The sequence below is a fragment of the Littorina saxatilis genome, linkage group LG10 (assembly GCF_037325665.1).
Source record: "Littorina saxatilis isolate snail1 linkage group LG10, US_GU_Lsax_2.0, whole genome shotgun sequence".
Classification (NCBI taxonomy): Eukaryota; Metazoa; Mollusca; class Gastropoda; order Littorinimorpha; family Littorinidae; genus Littorina; species Littorina saxatilis.
In genome coordinates, this window is record NC_090254.1 from 36,480,982 (window position 1) to 36,496,238 (window position 15,257).

At 39.7% G+C, this 15,257-nt stretch overlaps 1 protein-coding gene across 1 annotated transcript in view; it reads left to right on the plus strand.

The window, feature by feature from the left end:
* LOC138978708 (SUZ RNA-binding domain-containing-like) overlaps positions 1-13,862 on the plus strand; it is a 21,610-nt gene extending 7,748 nt beyond the window's left edge. Inside the window, exons 2-5 of the mRNA XM_070351503.1 lie at positions 1,166-1,221; positions 2,899-3,006; positions 4,787-4,960; positions 8,326-13,862. Of these exons, the coding sequence (XP_070207604.1) occupies positions 1,166-1,221; positions 2,899-3,006; positions 4,787-4,960; positions 8,326-8,422 (435 nt within the window). The 3' untranslated portion in view covers positions 8,423-13,862. The remainder of the gene's footprint in view (positions 1-1,165; positions 1,222-2,898; positions 3,007-4,786; positions 4,961-8,325) is intronic.
* Positions 13,863-15,257: the final 1,395 nt, after the last annotated feature.

A 15,257-nucleotide genomic window follows, 5' to 3' on the forward strand; every position in this document is an offset into this window, starting at 1 on the left:
TTATTTCTTTCGAGAGAATTTTAAACACAAGACGGATAGGTTTAAGGCCACAAAAAAAAATAGGTGTGGTTAAGGTAACAACTAACATAGCCAAAAAAAATAGGGTAAGAAGGTAGGCAATTACTTTTTTTTTTAAACTTTTTTTTCTAATGTGTACACATTAAACCTACTTGACAGGAAAATAAGTGTGCGACTCAAGCGCTTTCGCTTTCATTGCGTTTTCTGCACTCAGTGGTTTTTTTTTTTTTTTTTTTCTTTTTTTTTTACAAATGTAATAAAAAGTTATAGGGTCGGCCCCTAAAAATAGGGTAGGTCGGGTTACCGTAACCACACCTATTTTTTTTTAGGCCTAAGCAATCCAGTTTCCACCCTACGTACGAGGTGTCTGGGAGCACCATCATGCGGAGGGGTTCTGCAGGCATCGCAGCAAAGAGAAAGAGGGACATTTTTGCACGGGCTCGCCGTTGTCTCTATACTGAATCACTGAATCAGAGTAGCTAGGCAAGAAGAGTGGGACATCCACCACTCACACTAGCAAGCTAGGCATTGAGTATTGACTTCAAACGAGATGGGAGGCGTTGATTTTTTTGTAATTATTTTCAGACATGAGTAGAGTTTGATCAGCCAGTCAGTCGTATATGTAATACAGGGTTCGTACGCTCCTTGAATCTCCTTGAATCCCCTTGAATTTTCAACCCCCCTTTTCAAGGACCTTGAATCTCCTTGAATTTGGAGAAAATTGTCATTCTTGTGTTTAGCCTCCTTGAACCTCCTTGAATTCTGAAGTGCAGGCACAAAAAAAAAATGTTAATATTAAAGTTTTTCAGCAAAATGAAGCAACTTGACATTTTTGTTCGTTGCTGGAACGGGCAGCAAGTCCAAACGGAATACTACGCTTCCAAATTTCTTGGACATGCTTATGCAACCACCCTGATTGATTCTCTGGAGCCTGCCATGGTGGAGCCGGGATACCGGAAATACTCCTTGAAAACTCCTTGAATACTCCTTGAATTTCACTGTCAGGTGTCTGTATGGAGAAGACCAGTGGTTCAGACGCCTTCTCAAGTTTCAGTGTCTACTCCATTCTGTTCATACATAGTTAGCTTGCAGTTCAAAGGATTTCAGGTGATGTTACAGCTGTTTGACTCTGTTTTCTTTCTAACAGATCTTGGATGAACGTCTCAAGCAGATTTCCGTCTCAAACTCAACAGACGCAGCAAGGTATGTGCTTGTAGTGGTAATTGGATATATACATGCTGTTTTCTTGTTCACCCATGGTTCATTGGTTTTTTTTATCTTCATATACGTATGTTTTAATGTAATTCCCACATTTCCAAGTTTTTTTTAATGTATAATATATAATATTTTATAGTACATTTACGAATGTACCACCAAAATTAAGTTTAATTACTGTGTCAGTGTTTCAACACCTCAGATTTCACTCAGTCAGAGTGTTCAACTTTGTTTGCTTCGTGCAACTTAAGCTAGTCCATATTGTGTATATTTTTCTCTCTTTCTTTTCCCCTAATCTTTCTGTTTTTGAGTCACTTGAGAAAAAGTGACTCTATGTAATCGGTCAGTGTTAGTCTGTCCGGCCGGCCGTCCGTAGACACCACCTTAACGTTGGACTTTTCTCGGAAACTATCAAAGCGATCGGGCTCATATTTTGTTTAGTCGTGACCTCCAATGACCTCTACACTTTAACGATGGTTTCGTTGACCATTGACCTTTTTCAAGGTCACAGGTCAGCGTCAAAGGAAAAATTAGACATTTTATATCTTTGACAAAGTTCATCGGATGTGATTGAAACTTTGTAGGATTATTCTTTACATCAAAGTATTTACATCTGTAGCCTTTTACGAACGTTATCAGAAAAACAAGGGAGATAACTAGCCTTTTCTGTTCGGCAACACACAACTTAACGTTGGGCTTTTCTCGGAAACTATAAAAGTGACCGGGCTCAAATTTTATGTGAACGTGACTCCCAGTGACCTCTACACTTTGACGTCTGCTTTGGTGACCTTTGACCTTTTTCAAGGTCACAGGTATGTCTTGAAGGAAAAAAATTGAAATATCATATCTCTGAAACTATTCATCGGATTTGATTCAAACTTTATAGGATTATTCTTTACATCAAATTATTTACATCTGTATTGTGTTGTGAATAGCAATTTCTTCCTGTCCATCTGATGCCTCATATAATATTCAGAACTGCGAAAGTGACTCGATCGAGCGTTTGCTCTTCTTGTTTGTCTTTGCTGCTATCACAGTTTCTTTGTTGCTTTATTATTTTCTCTTTATTCTTTCTCCCTTTTGGAATGTCCACATATTGACCAGTCATAATTGCCATCCTTGGAGGGTTATGATAATTATGTGACCTGAAAATAAAGTTCATGTTTGATAGTGGTTTTTTTTTATATTTATTATTTCAGTGGTGTTGTTTTGAATTTTAGTGGTGTACGTTGTGTTGATATTTAACTTACAGTGGTGTTCTTTCAGTATTTCAGTGTTGTTTGATATTTCAGTGGTTTTGGTATTTGATAGGAATTGTTTTGATATTTTAGTGGTGTTGTGACGATATTTTAGTGTTGTTGTGTCAATATTTTAGTGGTCTGATATTTCAGTGGTATTGTTTTGATATTTCAGCGGTATCGTTTTGATATTTCACTGGTTTTGTGTTAATATTTTAGTGGTGTTGTTTGAATGTTTCAATATTTTAAAACTTTAGTGGTGTTGTTCTGATATATATTTCAGTGGTGTTGTGTCAATATTTTACTGGTATCGTTTTGATATTTCACTGGTTTTGTGTCAATATTTTAGTGGTGTTGCTCGGATATTTCAAGGTTGTCATTTTGACATTTGATACTGATAGGAATTGTTTTGATATTTTATTGCCAGAGCCCAACCCGTGATGATGCAAGAAGACACTGGACGGACTGAATACAAACCTCAACTTCGCATTCTCAGACGAGAACCCAACAGTAACAGTGTCGGGAACAGTCCAAGGTAAGAAGTGATTGTTGGACTGATTTTGAAACGACAGGGCGAATGAATAATAATAATAATAAAGATAGCTTATATAGCGCCGCTTCACAAATTTAACTATGCTCTTAGCGCTGTACATCGAGATATAACAATTTCAATAATATAAATACAAAGATGATATTATCATAATACACATTTACAAATATCACTCACGTGCATACATCCTCGTGAATGTGATGACATCGCTCTCAGCAGTGCCTCTAGTGATGTCATCATATTTATTGACCCTGTCTCATCCGAAGTGATTGTTGGACTGATTTAGAAACAACAGGGTGAATGAATGTGATGACATCGCTCTCAGCAGTGCCTTTAGTGACGTCATCATAGTCATTCACCTTGTCTTGCCTAGATACCATGCAATACATGTAACATATACGCATGCTGGCGGCCCTATGCTCCACAGGGAGTCTACAGGAATAAGTCAAGTAAGTCAATACGCATGCTGATATGTCTTTGGTATTGGCACTATGCAAAAACTTCTTTCAAGTCGCCAAGAACTTTGCCGTCATTTCAGTGGGTAATGAAAAAATCTCATGTAGCAGTCTGGACAAATCAGGTGGCAACCGAAATCTTTTACAGTGGAAGTAGTATGCTGTTAAACCAGGCAGGATATACAGGGAAGATAATACATGTACAAACAAATCAGATATTCTTCATGTTATTGAAACCAAATTCAATTCTATTTTGGGAGTTGGGGGTGCTAACTCAGTTGGTAAAACACTGAGCTTGTGATTGATGGGTCACATGTTTGAATCCAGTACGGGGTGGACATGGGTCAACTTTATATGCAGACTCAGAGACGGTATCCATGTCCCACCGCCGTGTCACAACTGTGGCACGTAAAAGACCTCAGTCATTCTGCCAGAAATGCAAGTGGCTGATTACACCTAAACAGGCACACACCTGGGTAGCGCGACTCTGTTGCTGCTAGCTTTCCACTGGGAGGAAGCGACCCCAATTTCCCAGCAACTGGTAAATAAAGTAATATTAATGAAGAAATGAGGAGAAAAAAATGGCTGGATTGTCCAAACTTATATGCCCATTTTCACAAATTTGCTAAATAAATTTAAACTTACATCACTGTGTACGCAGGAACCAGACCATGCTCTTGGATTTGAAAGAAGTAAATCCCCAGAAAGCTACGTATGGCTGTCTAAATGGCGGGGTAAAATCCGTCATTCACATAAAAGTGGACTGGGTGGCCGAGTGGTAACGCACTTGCGCTCGGAAGCGAGAGGTTGTGTGTTCGACCCTGGGTCAGGCCGCAATTTTCTCCCCCCTTTCCTAACCTAGGTGGTGGGTTCAAGTGCTAGTCTTTCGGATGAGACGAAAAACCGAGGTCCCTTCGTGTACACTACATTGGGGTGTGCACGTTAAAGATCCCACGATTGACAAAAGGGTCTTTCCTGGCAAAATTGTATAGGCATAGATAAAAATGTCCACCAAATACCCGTTTGACTTGGAATAATAGGCCGTGAAAGGTGAATGTTCGCCTAATAGGCTTGAAGTTTGCTGGTCGATGTGAATGCGTTATATATTGTGTGTAAAAAATGTCTGTTTGTCTGTCTGTCTGTAAAAAATTCCATTTCAAACGGCAGAAATTAATATGTAAAGCGCGGAGAGCACAGTTGTGGTTCGCGCTATATAAGCTCCCCATAATAATAAAAGCCGTGGGAGTTTCAGCCCATGAAAGAAGTAATGTTTCAGTTCATTGTATTCATTTATTCCTTCTTTTCCACAGAGTGGCCACGGCCAAAAAGCCCATGAAGACCCTGGAGCAGCGGGAAGCAGAATACGCTGAAGCGAGGATGAGGATATTCGGAGAGGCAGCTGAGCAAGAACTGGAGGCGGAGCCAAACTCCGACGACAGTAATTCTCTCGGAGCAGAAAACTGTGTGCAGGCTACTTCTGAAAAGTATGTGCTTAATCAATGAGGCCAAGAATATGTTTTGATGTACATGTATCTGATTCACCTACGAATCTTATTTTTCCTAGAAGCCTGGAACTTTTTTTGACCCTTTAATGGAAAGACCCTTCAATGGAAAACAAATTTTGTTCAAATGTTCATTTGTAGACTTTACAAAGAAAGCTACTCTTTTCCGACATCCAATGGACACAGGTGGCACAATTTCTGGCAAAAAACAAAACGCATGTGCCTGTGTAAATAAAACAAATTCAATAGGATTTGTTTGTAAAAAAGGAAATGACTTACCGACCCAAATTTGTTTGGCCTTGTCATTGGCAACAAACTTTTTGGCTTTTGAGGGCCTTGGGGCATGAGCTAGCTATGGTTTCTTGCGAACTTAAAACACATGTTATGTTGGGCGGGGATGTAGCTCAGTCGCAGACCTGTTTACCCTCCCGGATTGTCCGGAATTATTACGGATTTGGGGTCTAAATTCCGGTATTACGGAAATCTACCGAAAATTCCAGAAATTGCGGTCGAGAGAACCTTTTTTGTGCGTGAAAATTCGAAGTCGAAATTGTGGTAGTCACCAGGACTGTGATTTCAAGGCTGACCGAAACAGCCTTTTCTGCGCATGTGCACAGCAAGGTATTTGTCGGATTCCGCGGTTTTGAGATCGACATTGGTCCGAAGGGTAATATAGGATCTCTGTGGGGACGAAATGCCAACCAAAAAAGCGAAAGTTGTACAGAAATATCGGCAAAACTATTAAGTCAAGTGGCTGTGTCTGGTGAAGTTTAAGAAGAGCGAACCACATTCATTTTGGTGATCGACTTGAGATCAGTGCAACAACAAAGCTAAGTCAGTTAGAATACGAGTCACGTCGCGGCACGTGTCCCGAGGTTAGACGCAGCATTAATTTTAACAAAATGCAGTACACAAATGAACATGAAAACAAACAAAAACACGAAATTATGTTTGGCAAAACATGAGCCTACTTCGCATCGAGTTTATTTGACCTAGGTCTCCACTTCCACAGAATATCCCAGACCTGCGAACCGATCTCTCACTACGGTCAGTCGCGCTATGGTCGCGCTCATCAGTGACTTGCGAAATTCAAGTCTTTCTGAGTCTAAAACTGATCTCCATTAATATTTCTCCAATATAGCAAAGATCACAGTTCTTTGAATCGAAAAACTTACAACAAAATTTTTAAATGAAATAAACGAATCGGTCCTCTAAAATTAAAGGTAGCTTCTGGAGAGAGTTATTATGACTGGTTTTAATGCAGGATGTCTGATGTGACAGAATGTAAGGTGGTTTTGTTCACATGCATCTTGACTGTAAATAGTCCAAGGGTGGGGTGGGGGGAGGGATGTTACAGGGGTTCCGGACCCCCCCCCCCCCACCCTTGCTGTCAAAAAAGCAACAAAAAACACAAAAATTCAGTCTGTGGAGAAAAAAAAATTAAAACATTTTCTGTCTGTGAAATTTTTGTTGTTGTCGGGAGCAGATATCAATGAAGATAAATTGCCATTATTTAATACTAACTTTAAAAGAAATAATGAGTGGCTGCTGACACCAGTTTATCATGTTTAAAATCAAGGATAAGCCACAAATTGTTAATAAAATAGCTAAAATTCTTCAGCCAGACCCCCTGGACCCCAGGTTGTCCCCCCCCCCTCTAACTCTCTTGCTCCGCCCCTGAATACTGTTGTTTTGGTTTTTTTTTAGATAAAGTAAACTTGTCTTTGTTAACTTGCATATATATCAGGTGTCTTGTGTTGTGTGTTTGTGGTGTGTGTGATCGAGCTTCTGTGTGTGTACTGTTAAACATGGTTAACAATTTTGTACTTGTTTTGCATGGTAGCGCGCGAATTAATCGTTTTCAAGCTGGTTTATGGTTGATAAAAAAGATTACTCAAAGATGCCTCAAATTACGGAAAAGTACCAGTTGCATTCCTGATTTTCATTTGAGGGGGTAAACAGGTCTGCAGTCGGTAGCGCGCTGGATTTGTATCCAGTTGGCCGCTGTCAGCGTGAGTTCATCCCCACGTTCGGCGAGAGATTTATTTCTCAGAGTCAACTTTGTGTGCAGACTCTCCTCGGTGTCCGAACACCCCCCGTGTGTACACACAAGCACAAGACCACGTGCGCACGAAAAAAATCCTGTAATCCATGTCAGAGTTGGGTGGGTTATAGAAACACGAAAATACCCAGCATGCTTCCTCCGAAAGCGGCGTATGGCTGCCTAAATGGCGGGGTAAAAACGGTCATACACGTAAAAGCCGTGGGAGTTTCAGCCCATGAACGAACAAACAAACAAACAAACATGTTATGTTGGCGTCAATGTAATACAGTGTCCTTGATGGTCGAACGTGTAGCAAAGACCTGTACGTGTACGTGTAGATATTGCATCACCCGTGGCTCACTTTTTTCTCCAATGTTCCAAACGCATATGTTGTTTTGCTACCCCCAAGACTGCAGATCTTGGCAAACCCGAAACGTAAAAACTAGATTTGATGACGTTACCCATACACGTTCCCGTACACGTCCTCAAAATTGCCACATCTAGATCTTGCTATTGTTTCAAATGACAGTCTCTGTGGTCTGTAGTTAGCTCTTTGTGATGTTCCTGGTCACATGGATTGAATTTCAAGATCTTCATCTTTTTTCAGCTTGTGACGTCACTTCTGCAAAACTTTTTGCAGAGATAGCGTTTGCAATGTTAACCTTGTATACTCTGTAAAAGGACAAGCAACCAACAGTCATGAAGTCGTCAAGTTTCAAAATCCCGCAGGGAGTTAGTGGATGGGAAGTGTAGGTCCCATGAAAAGTTCTCCCCCCGACTCTGTCCTCATATCTCCTCCAAGATATGAGGGGGGGGGGGGGGGGGGGGGTGTTGGTGGAGTTATGAACAATTTTGTGATATGGAGAGAGAAATTCAAGTTTTACGCCCTCACGGCAAAGCCATTAGGGGCATGTTCCTGGGTTTTAACCCGACTTTAGATGAGATACACAAGTGTATGCGTGTTTAGGTGGTATCAGCCATCTGCATTTATGGCAGAATGACCAAGGTCTTTTGCGTGCCACTGTGGTGACACGGGGGTGGGAGATGGATACCGTCTCTGGGTCTGCACATAAAGTTGACCCGTGTCCGGCCTGGCCCGGATTCGAACCTGCGACCTTTCGATCACAAGTCCTGAGCTACCCGGGCCTCCTGTGATATGGAATTTGTCTTGTATTTAGATGTAGCAACAATTTTCTACCATTTTTAGTTCATTTCAAGTAGGAATCTTGCTTTGAATAATTGCAAGCTGATTTTCCTCCCAAAACGTGAATGCTACAAATGTTCTATGTGGTTTTATTCGCAGGCCTAGGATGAACAAGGTGGAAGTGAAAAGTGGCAACAGTATCATCAGACAACCCAAAGGGCCCGACGGTTCAAAGGGATTCAACTCCGACAGATAACACTGGAACAAGGGGAGACTACTCTGCATCACATCATCACTCTGCTAGCTAGTATATTAATTTGACTGCAAATTTTTTTTTTAGTATTAAAACCTCAGTGGAACTTGATTTTTTATTATGGATTATTATTAAGTGTAATGTAAGTGCATCTGAAATTCTGATTACATTATCAAATCATGATTAAAAAAAGAGACAACACAAAAACTTGAATAGGGATTGGGAAGATTTCTTTTTTAATATGTTATGGCGTATCAACTTTGTATGTAAATAAATGTATGTGCAATTGGTGTTACCCCTTGAAAGTATGTAATGGTGGTGTGAGTTTTTATTGCAAAACAATTTGGGTGGGTGGGATTTGGGTTTATTTTCTGGATTGTTATTTTCCTTACTCTTCAGTTTCCATTCTGTTTTTTAATGAATCAGTCACAAAAATCACACATTCACTCAGTCAAAGATAGTTTTCATAAAATATTGTTCCTGTATCAAATTTTCTGAGAAGTTTTACATGTAAAGAGGCATAGTAAATAAGTATACAGGAGCTCTTACCCAGCACTTTTCAGTGCTTTTTTGACAGGTTAGAAATAAATATTCAGTGTCAGAAATTTTCTGTATACTGTAGTGTCAGTTGAATGTGTTCTTGACGCCTCATTTATAAATTTGATTGTTTTTGATGATTTTGCTGTATCTAATCATGCCGCTGCAAATGCTCGGACACTGCTGTAACCTTGATCATTGCTGCCCAGCTACAGTGGAACCCCCCTTTTAAGACCTCCAAAAATCTGGGAAAATCGGGTCTTAAAAAGGAGGGTGTCCTCTTCTTCTTCTTGTCGTTCGCTGTTAGATCGTCAGTCCGGACTGCAGGGCGAAACGTGCTGTCCTCTCCAAGTCCTCTCTGGGGCCGTATAGCTTCTTTTGTAGCGCTGTCTCTAAAATAAAAGGAGGGAGTCTTAAAATGGGGGTAATTTTACAGAGGTTATGAAGAGAAAGTCCGAGAAGGACTTAAAAAGTCTTAAAAAGGAGAGAGTCTTAAATTGAAGGGTCTTAAAAGGGGGGTTCCACTGTCTATATATCTGCATGTTTTTCACCAAAAATGACAGTTGTAAAGAACATGCTCACCAAACAGTGAAAAAGCTATTATTTACAGTTTCATTGCAATGAAAGCAATATCTTGCCAAGCCTCGACCCCCGCAAGTGCCCCACTAAACAAAGAAAGTCTCTCGGGATTCCCACTTTGTCTAACATGCTCATAACACTTTTCTTCTGATATCAAAAGGCAATCTTTTACAATGTAAAAAAAGCTTTCTGTTATTATCTTGGCATGGTATTTATTATTAATTATTAATGATGTTTATTAGTGCTGATGCTGTGTTCTTTGCAACTGCCACTTATAGTATGACATGGCGGTAACACGTTCTAGTTAGTCAGAGAAAATCTTCAGCATTATCATTGATCATAACTTAACCTATCATACCATTTTGATGTGCTGGAAAGTTAAATACAACACGAGTTGTTCTCTGATAGATGAAGTCTGGAAGTAACTCTGTCCGAGTCGGCGTGGGGTATTCTCTTTCAACGTTTGTGTTTTCGGTAATATGGTGCTTGGTAGTGCTGTACATGACTGTAAGGAAAGCGTGACTGTTGAAAAACTTACATCATTGTTGAAGAAAATACTTTTTTATGCCTTAAGTTCACACGTTTGCTTTTTAGTTGATCAAACATTCATCATTTACTAATGATTGGACACAGGAAGTGATCAGCAGTCGCAAGTCACGTGACTGCTGAGAACTAAAGGAAACTAACTTCAATCATTTCTGATGATTACTATTGCGAGCATCTTCATTGATTTATCATAAATCTCTAATCAAGATTTGTAAATGGCTGGCTGATCAGGCCAGCATGTTGCCCAGTGAAGATACATTTGTCAAAGGTTCACATTTTTCTTGCTATGCTAACTTGGTTTTTCTGTTCCCAGAACTAGTGTCTATTTGGGACATGACACATTTTTCTTCAAGCCATGCTCGTATTTATATGAGACATTAATTTTCTCACATCAGCTCGCAATTCAGAGATGTAGGACTAGACTCTAAGCAGTTTGTTTGTTTTGGGTATCAGTTTGCATTTACTTTGCTTTTGATTATGACAAGAGATTGATCCCTTGGCAGTGTGTTTGGTTCTCCTTCTGAACTTTCTTTGCTGTCTCAGGTAAGGGAGGGTTGGGAAAAAAATTGAAACTTTGATAATTATGTAGAAATGCCCTCAGGCTAAGAGAAGTTGAAATGAGACGAAAAACCGAGGTCCCTTCATGTACACTACATTGGGGTGTGCACGTTAAAGATCCCACGATTGACAAAAGGGTCTTTCCTGGCAAAATTATATAGGCATAGATAAAAACGTCCACCAAAATACCCGTGTGACTTGGAATAATAGGCCGTGAAAAGTAGGATATGCGCCGAAATGGCTGCGATCTGCTGGCCGATGTGAATGCGTGATGTATTGTGTAAAAAAAAATTCCATCTCACACGGCATAAATAAATCTCTGCGCCTTGAATCCGTATGTTGAAATATGCGCGCGATAACAAGCAGCATAAATAAAATAAAGAAAGTTTATTTGTCTTCTTTACTCATCACCTTTATTTTATTTTCTGTCAGAAAAAAAAAAGAAAAGATACAGGCAGCTTTACTCATAGGCCAGGTTCATGTACATGTACTTGCACTCTTCATTTTTCACATTAATTGTCACCTTTAGAAGTTACCTCATATTCAGTGTATTTACTGCCTACTCTGATGTAATCCCGTTTTATTTTTCACTCCCTAGTTAGTCGTTTCTCCTCTGTGGAACTTGGTTTGTACCTGCTGATAGTGTTTTATCGTGTAAACTTCACAAACATCTTTTTACATTTAGTCAAGTTTTTACTAAATGTTTTAACATGGAGGGGGAATCGAGACGAGGGTCGTGGTGTCTGTGTGTGTGTCTGTGTCTGTGCGTGTGTGTGTGTGTAGTGCGATTCAGAGTAAACTACTTGACCGATCTTTATGAAATTTGACATGAGAGTTCCTGGGAATGATATCCCCAGACGTTTTTTTCATTTTTTCAATAAATACCTTTGATGACCTCATATCCCCGGCTTTTTGTAAAAGTTGAGGCGGCACTGTCACACCCTCATTTTTCAATAAAATTGATTGAAATTTTGGCAAAGCAATCTTCAACAAAGGCCGGACTTTGGTATTGCATTTCAGCTTGGTGGCTTTAAAACTAATGAATGAGTTTGGTCATTAAAAATCGGAAACTTGTAATTAAAATTATTTTTTTATTAAGTGATCCTAAAACAATTTCATCTTATTCTTCGTCATTTTCTGATTCCAAAAACATATACATATGTTATATTTGGATTGCAAACAAGCTCTAAAAATTAAAAATATAAAAATTATGATTAAAATTATTTTTCCGAAATCGATTTAAAAACAATTTCATCTTATTCCTTGTCGGTCCCTGATTCCAAAAACATATAGATACGATATGTTTGGATTAACAACAAACTCGGTAAGCTAAAAAGAATAGACATACAGAAAAGCGTGTTATCCTGCTCAGCGCGACCACTACCGCACTATTCTGCATGGCTTGTCGATTTCACTGCCTTTGCCACGAGCGGTGGACTGACGAAACTACGAGTATGTGGTCTTGGTGAAAAAAGCAGTGCGTTCAGTTTCATTCTGTGAGTTCGACAGCTTGACCAAATGTTGTTATTTCGCCTTACGCGACTTGTTGATTTTCGGCTTCTCTGAGTCCTAGTTTTGTATTGTGTTTGTTTGTTCTTTGTGTTGTGTGTCATCACTTGTTACATCCATTCCATTCCATCATTATTTTACACCCGTTGACGACACTTACCTAATTTATTCGAGAAGGAAAGTCGAGAAAGATGAATTGGTGAGGGGACATCTTTGAGGTACAGACGAACTCCCCTAGTAAGATCTCCAAAAATTCGAGAAAATCAGGTCTTAAAAAGGAGGGAGTCTTAAAACGGGGTTATTTTTTGCAGAGGTTATTAACAGAAAGTGTGAGAAAACAAGGTCTTAAAAAGGAGGGAGTCTTAATTGATGAGTCTTAAAATGGGGGTTTCGCTGTAGATGTCAAACTGTAACTCATACTGCAGATGGTCTTTTGTATGAAGATGCTAATACTGTATAGAGAATTTCCTTCAGCCCCTCCAAGTCACCCTAACCCTCACCCCACCAGCCCTTCATCTTTCCTTGTTGTCTGTTGCCGATAAGTTGTTATTGTTTATCAGTCATTTCAGCATGAGCTTGGGTTTCACTATGTGTTCGTCTGCGTGAATGTGTTTGTGGTTTTCAAGCATGTGCCTATTGGAAACTTGAAGCATGTGATACATAGAGAATGCTACATGGCTTGCTGTGAACTAGATTTATACGAGTTGAAGTTTTAAATATTGAAGTGCGAGCGAGTGAAAGCGAGCTTTTCAATTTTTGAAAAAGCAACGAGTGTAAATCGGTGACTTTGGGATCATAAGCAGTGGAAAATCAGGTCCCTGCTAGACTAGTTTGACACGACCTCATTTACATGATATACACACGTGTGGTTTGAACGGTATTGTTATCTCATGAGTGGTCTCTCTCATGGTATGTAGGATAAAACTTCTTGAAAAGGGTTTGGACTGTTCATCCTGACACTGGTGCCTGGTATTATGTATGACTGCCTGTGTTCTGCACATTTCACCCTTTTACCTCTCCCTCTCTCATCTCTTTATCCTTCTCTCTGTCTCTCTCTGATTCAATTTATAACCTTTCATTGTGGTTTGTTTTCGTTGGTTTTTGAGTCACTTGAGAAAAAGTGACTCTATGTAATCGGTCAGTGTTAGTCTGTCCGGCCGGCCGTCCGGCCGGCCGTCCGGCCGGCCGTCCGTAGACACCACCTTAACGTTGGACTTTTCTCGGAAACTATCAAAGCGATCGGGCTCAAATTTTGTTTAGTCGTGACCTCCAATGACCTCTACACTTTAACGATGGTTTCGTTGACCTTTGACCTTTTTCAAGGTCACAGGTCAGCGTCAAAGGAAAAATTAGACATTTTATATCTTTGACAAAGTTCATCGGATGTGATTGAAACTTTGTAGGATTATTCTTTACATCAAAGTATTTACATCTGTAGCCTTTTACGAACGTTATCAGAAAAACAAGGGAGATAACTAGCCTTTTCTGTTCGGCAACACACAACTTAACGTTGGGCTTTTCTCGGAAACTATAAAAGTGACCGGGCTCAAATTTTATGTGAACGTGACTCATTGTGTTGTGAATAGCAATTTCTTCCTGTCCATCTGATGCCTCACATAATATTCAGAACTGTGAAAGTGACTCGATCGAGCGTTTGCTCTTCTTGTTTTTGTGATGAACTGGCCTGTTTATTTTCATTAGCTCCAAATTCATGTCATACAAAAAAAGAGGGGGGGGGGGGGGGGGGAGAGAGGGGAGTGATCATTTTGTGTTGTAAGGAGGTTCAGTATGCAAACAAGCAAAGTCTTTTTTTTTAACCTCTGCTTCTTTTATAGATGTGTGTTTCTGCTTTCAAGTAAGATGTGGCATTTTCGTCATTGTTGAAGTAATTTGTTTCCTGTTTTTGTTTATTTTGTTCACTTCATGTTTGCCTGTAAATCAAAGCTTGTGACTATGACCACATCAATTGCTGTATGCTCGTACACAAGGGATTCACATGTGCCACTACAGTACTGCAGTTTGCTATGAGCACTTTAGGCTTTCAAGTGTGTGTTTCATCTTGGGATTTCCTGTTCCCCTTCTTTCTTTTTTCTTCCCTCGCACTCTCAGCCTCTCTCTTTTTTATAGAATAATATTTCTGTTGGAAGAGTTTGTGTTGGGTTGTCAAATTGTTTACTTTTGTTGTTTTTTGTGGTTGACTTTGACCTTGTATGCAACGATAAGCAGTTGTTGTGGTTGCTTTGTATTTTTGTGGTTGCTTTTCCTGTCTGTATTCTCTTCTTATTCTTCTGTGTTCTTGGGCTGCAACTCTTACATACACTTGAGTATTTGCATGAGCGGGTATTTACCCTGCCATTCAGGCAGCCGTTCTGAATTTCCATGGGATGCTTGCTGGGTGTTTTTGAGTTTTTATAACCCACCGAACTCTGACATGGATTACAGGATCTTTACCGTGTGTACTTGGTCTTGTGCCTGCATGTACACTCAAAGGGGGGTAACCGATAAGGCACTAGCAGGTCTGCACATAAGTTGACCCAGGAGATCGGAAAAATGTCCATCTTTAACCCACCAGACGCGGCTAGGTATTCAAACCCCGAACCTTCCACATTGCGCCCGTTCTTTCTGTATTCATGCTAAGCTTGTCAGTAATAAATATTGTATTGTTATTTATTGTTGTCACTGATTAATATGTATGTTGAACTATCAAGAATGAAGTCGGATGTTGAAATGACCTTTGAATGAAATGTGTTTGGAAATAACCACAGCTGGCGAGGAGCTCTTTTTGTTTTCAGTTGTTGTTGGGGTTAATTTTGTTTTTTTTGATAATTTCACGTTCCGTCACCGAAAAAGTTTTTGGTGTGGTTGGTTTATGTGGCCTGTGATACTGGCTGTGTGTTTGGTTTTGTTGCTTTTTTTCCCATGCTGCATGTGTCTTGTATTGTTACATGATATGTAGATATATGATCGCATTCTGTTGTGGAGATATTAAATTAGTTCATGTGAAAACTATTCCGGAAACTACTTACAGTGCTAGTGGACAAATGGACAATGGGCAAAATGTCTTTCCCCGTTTGGTCTTTTCTGTTACACCTTTCCATTATTTTTTCTT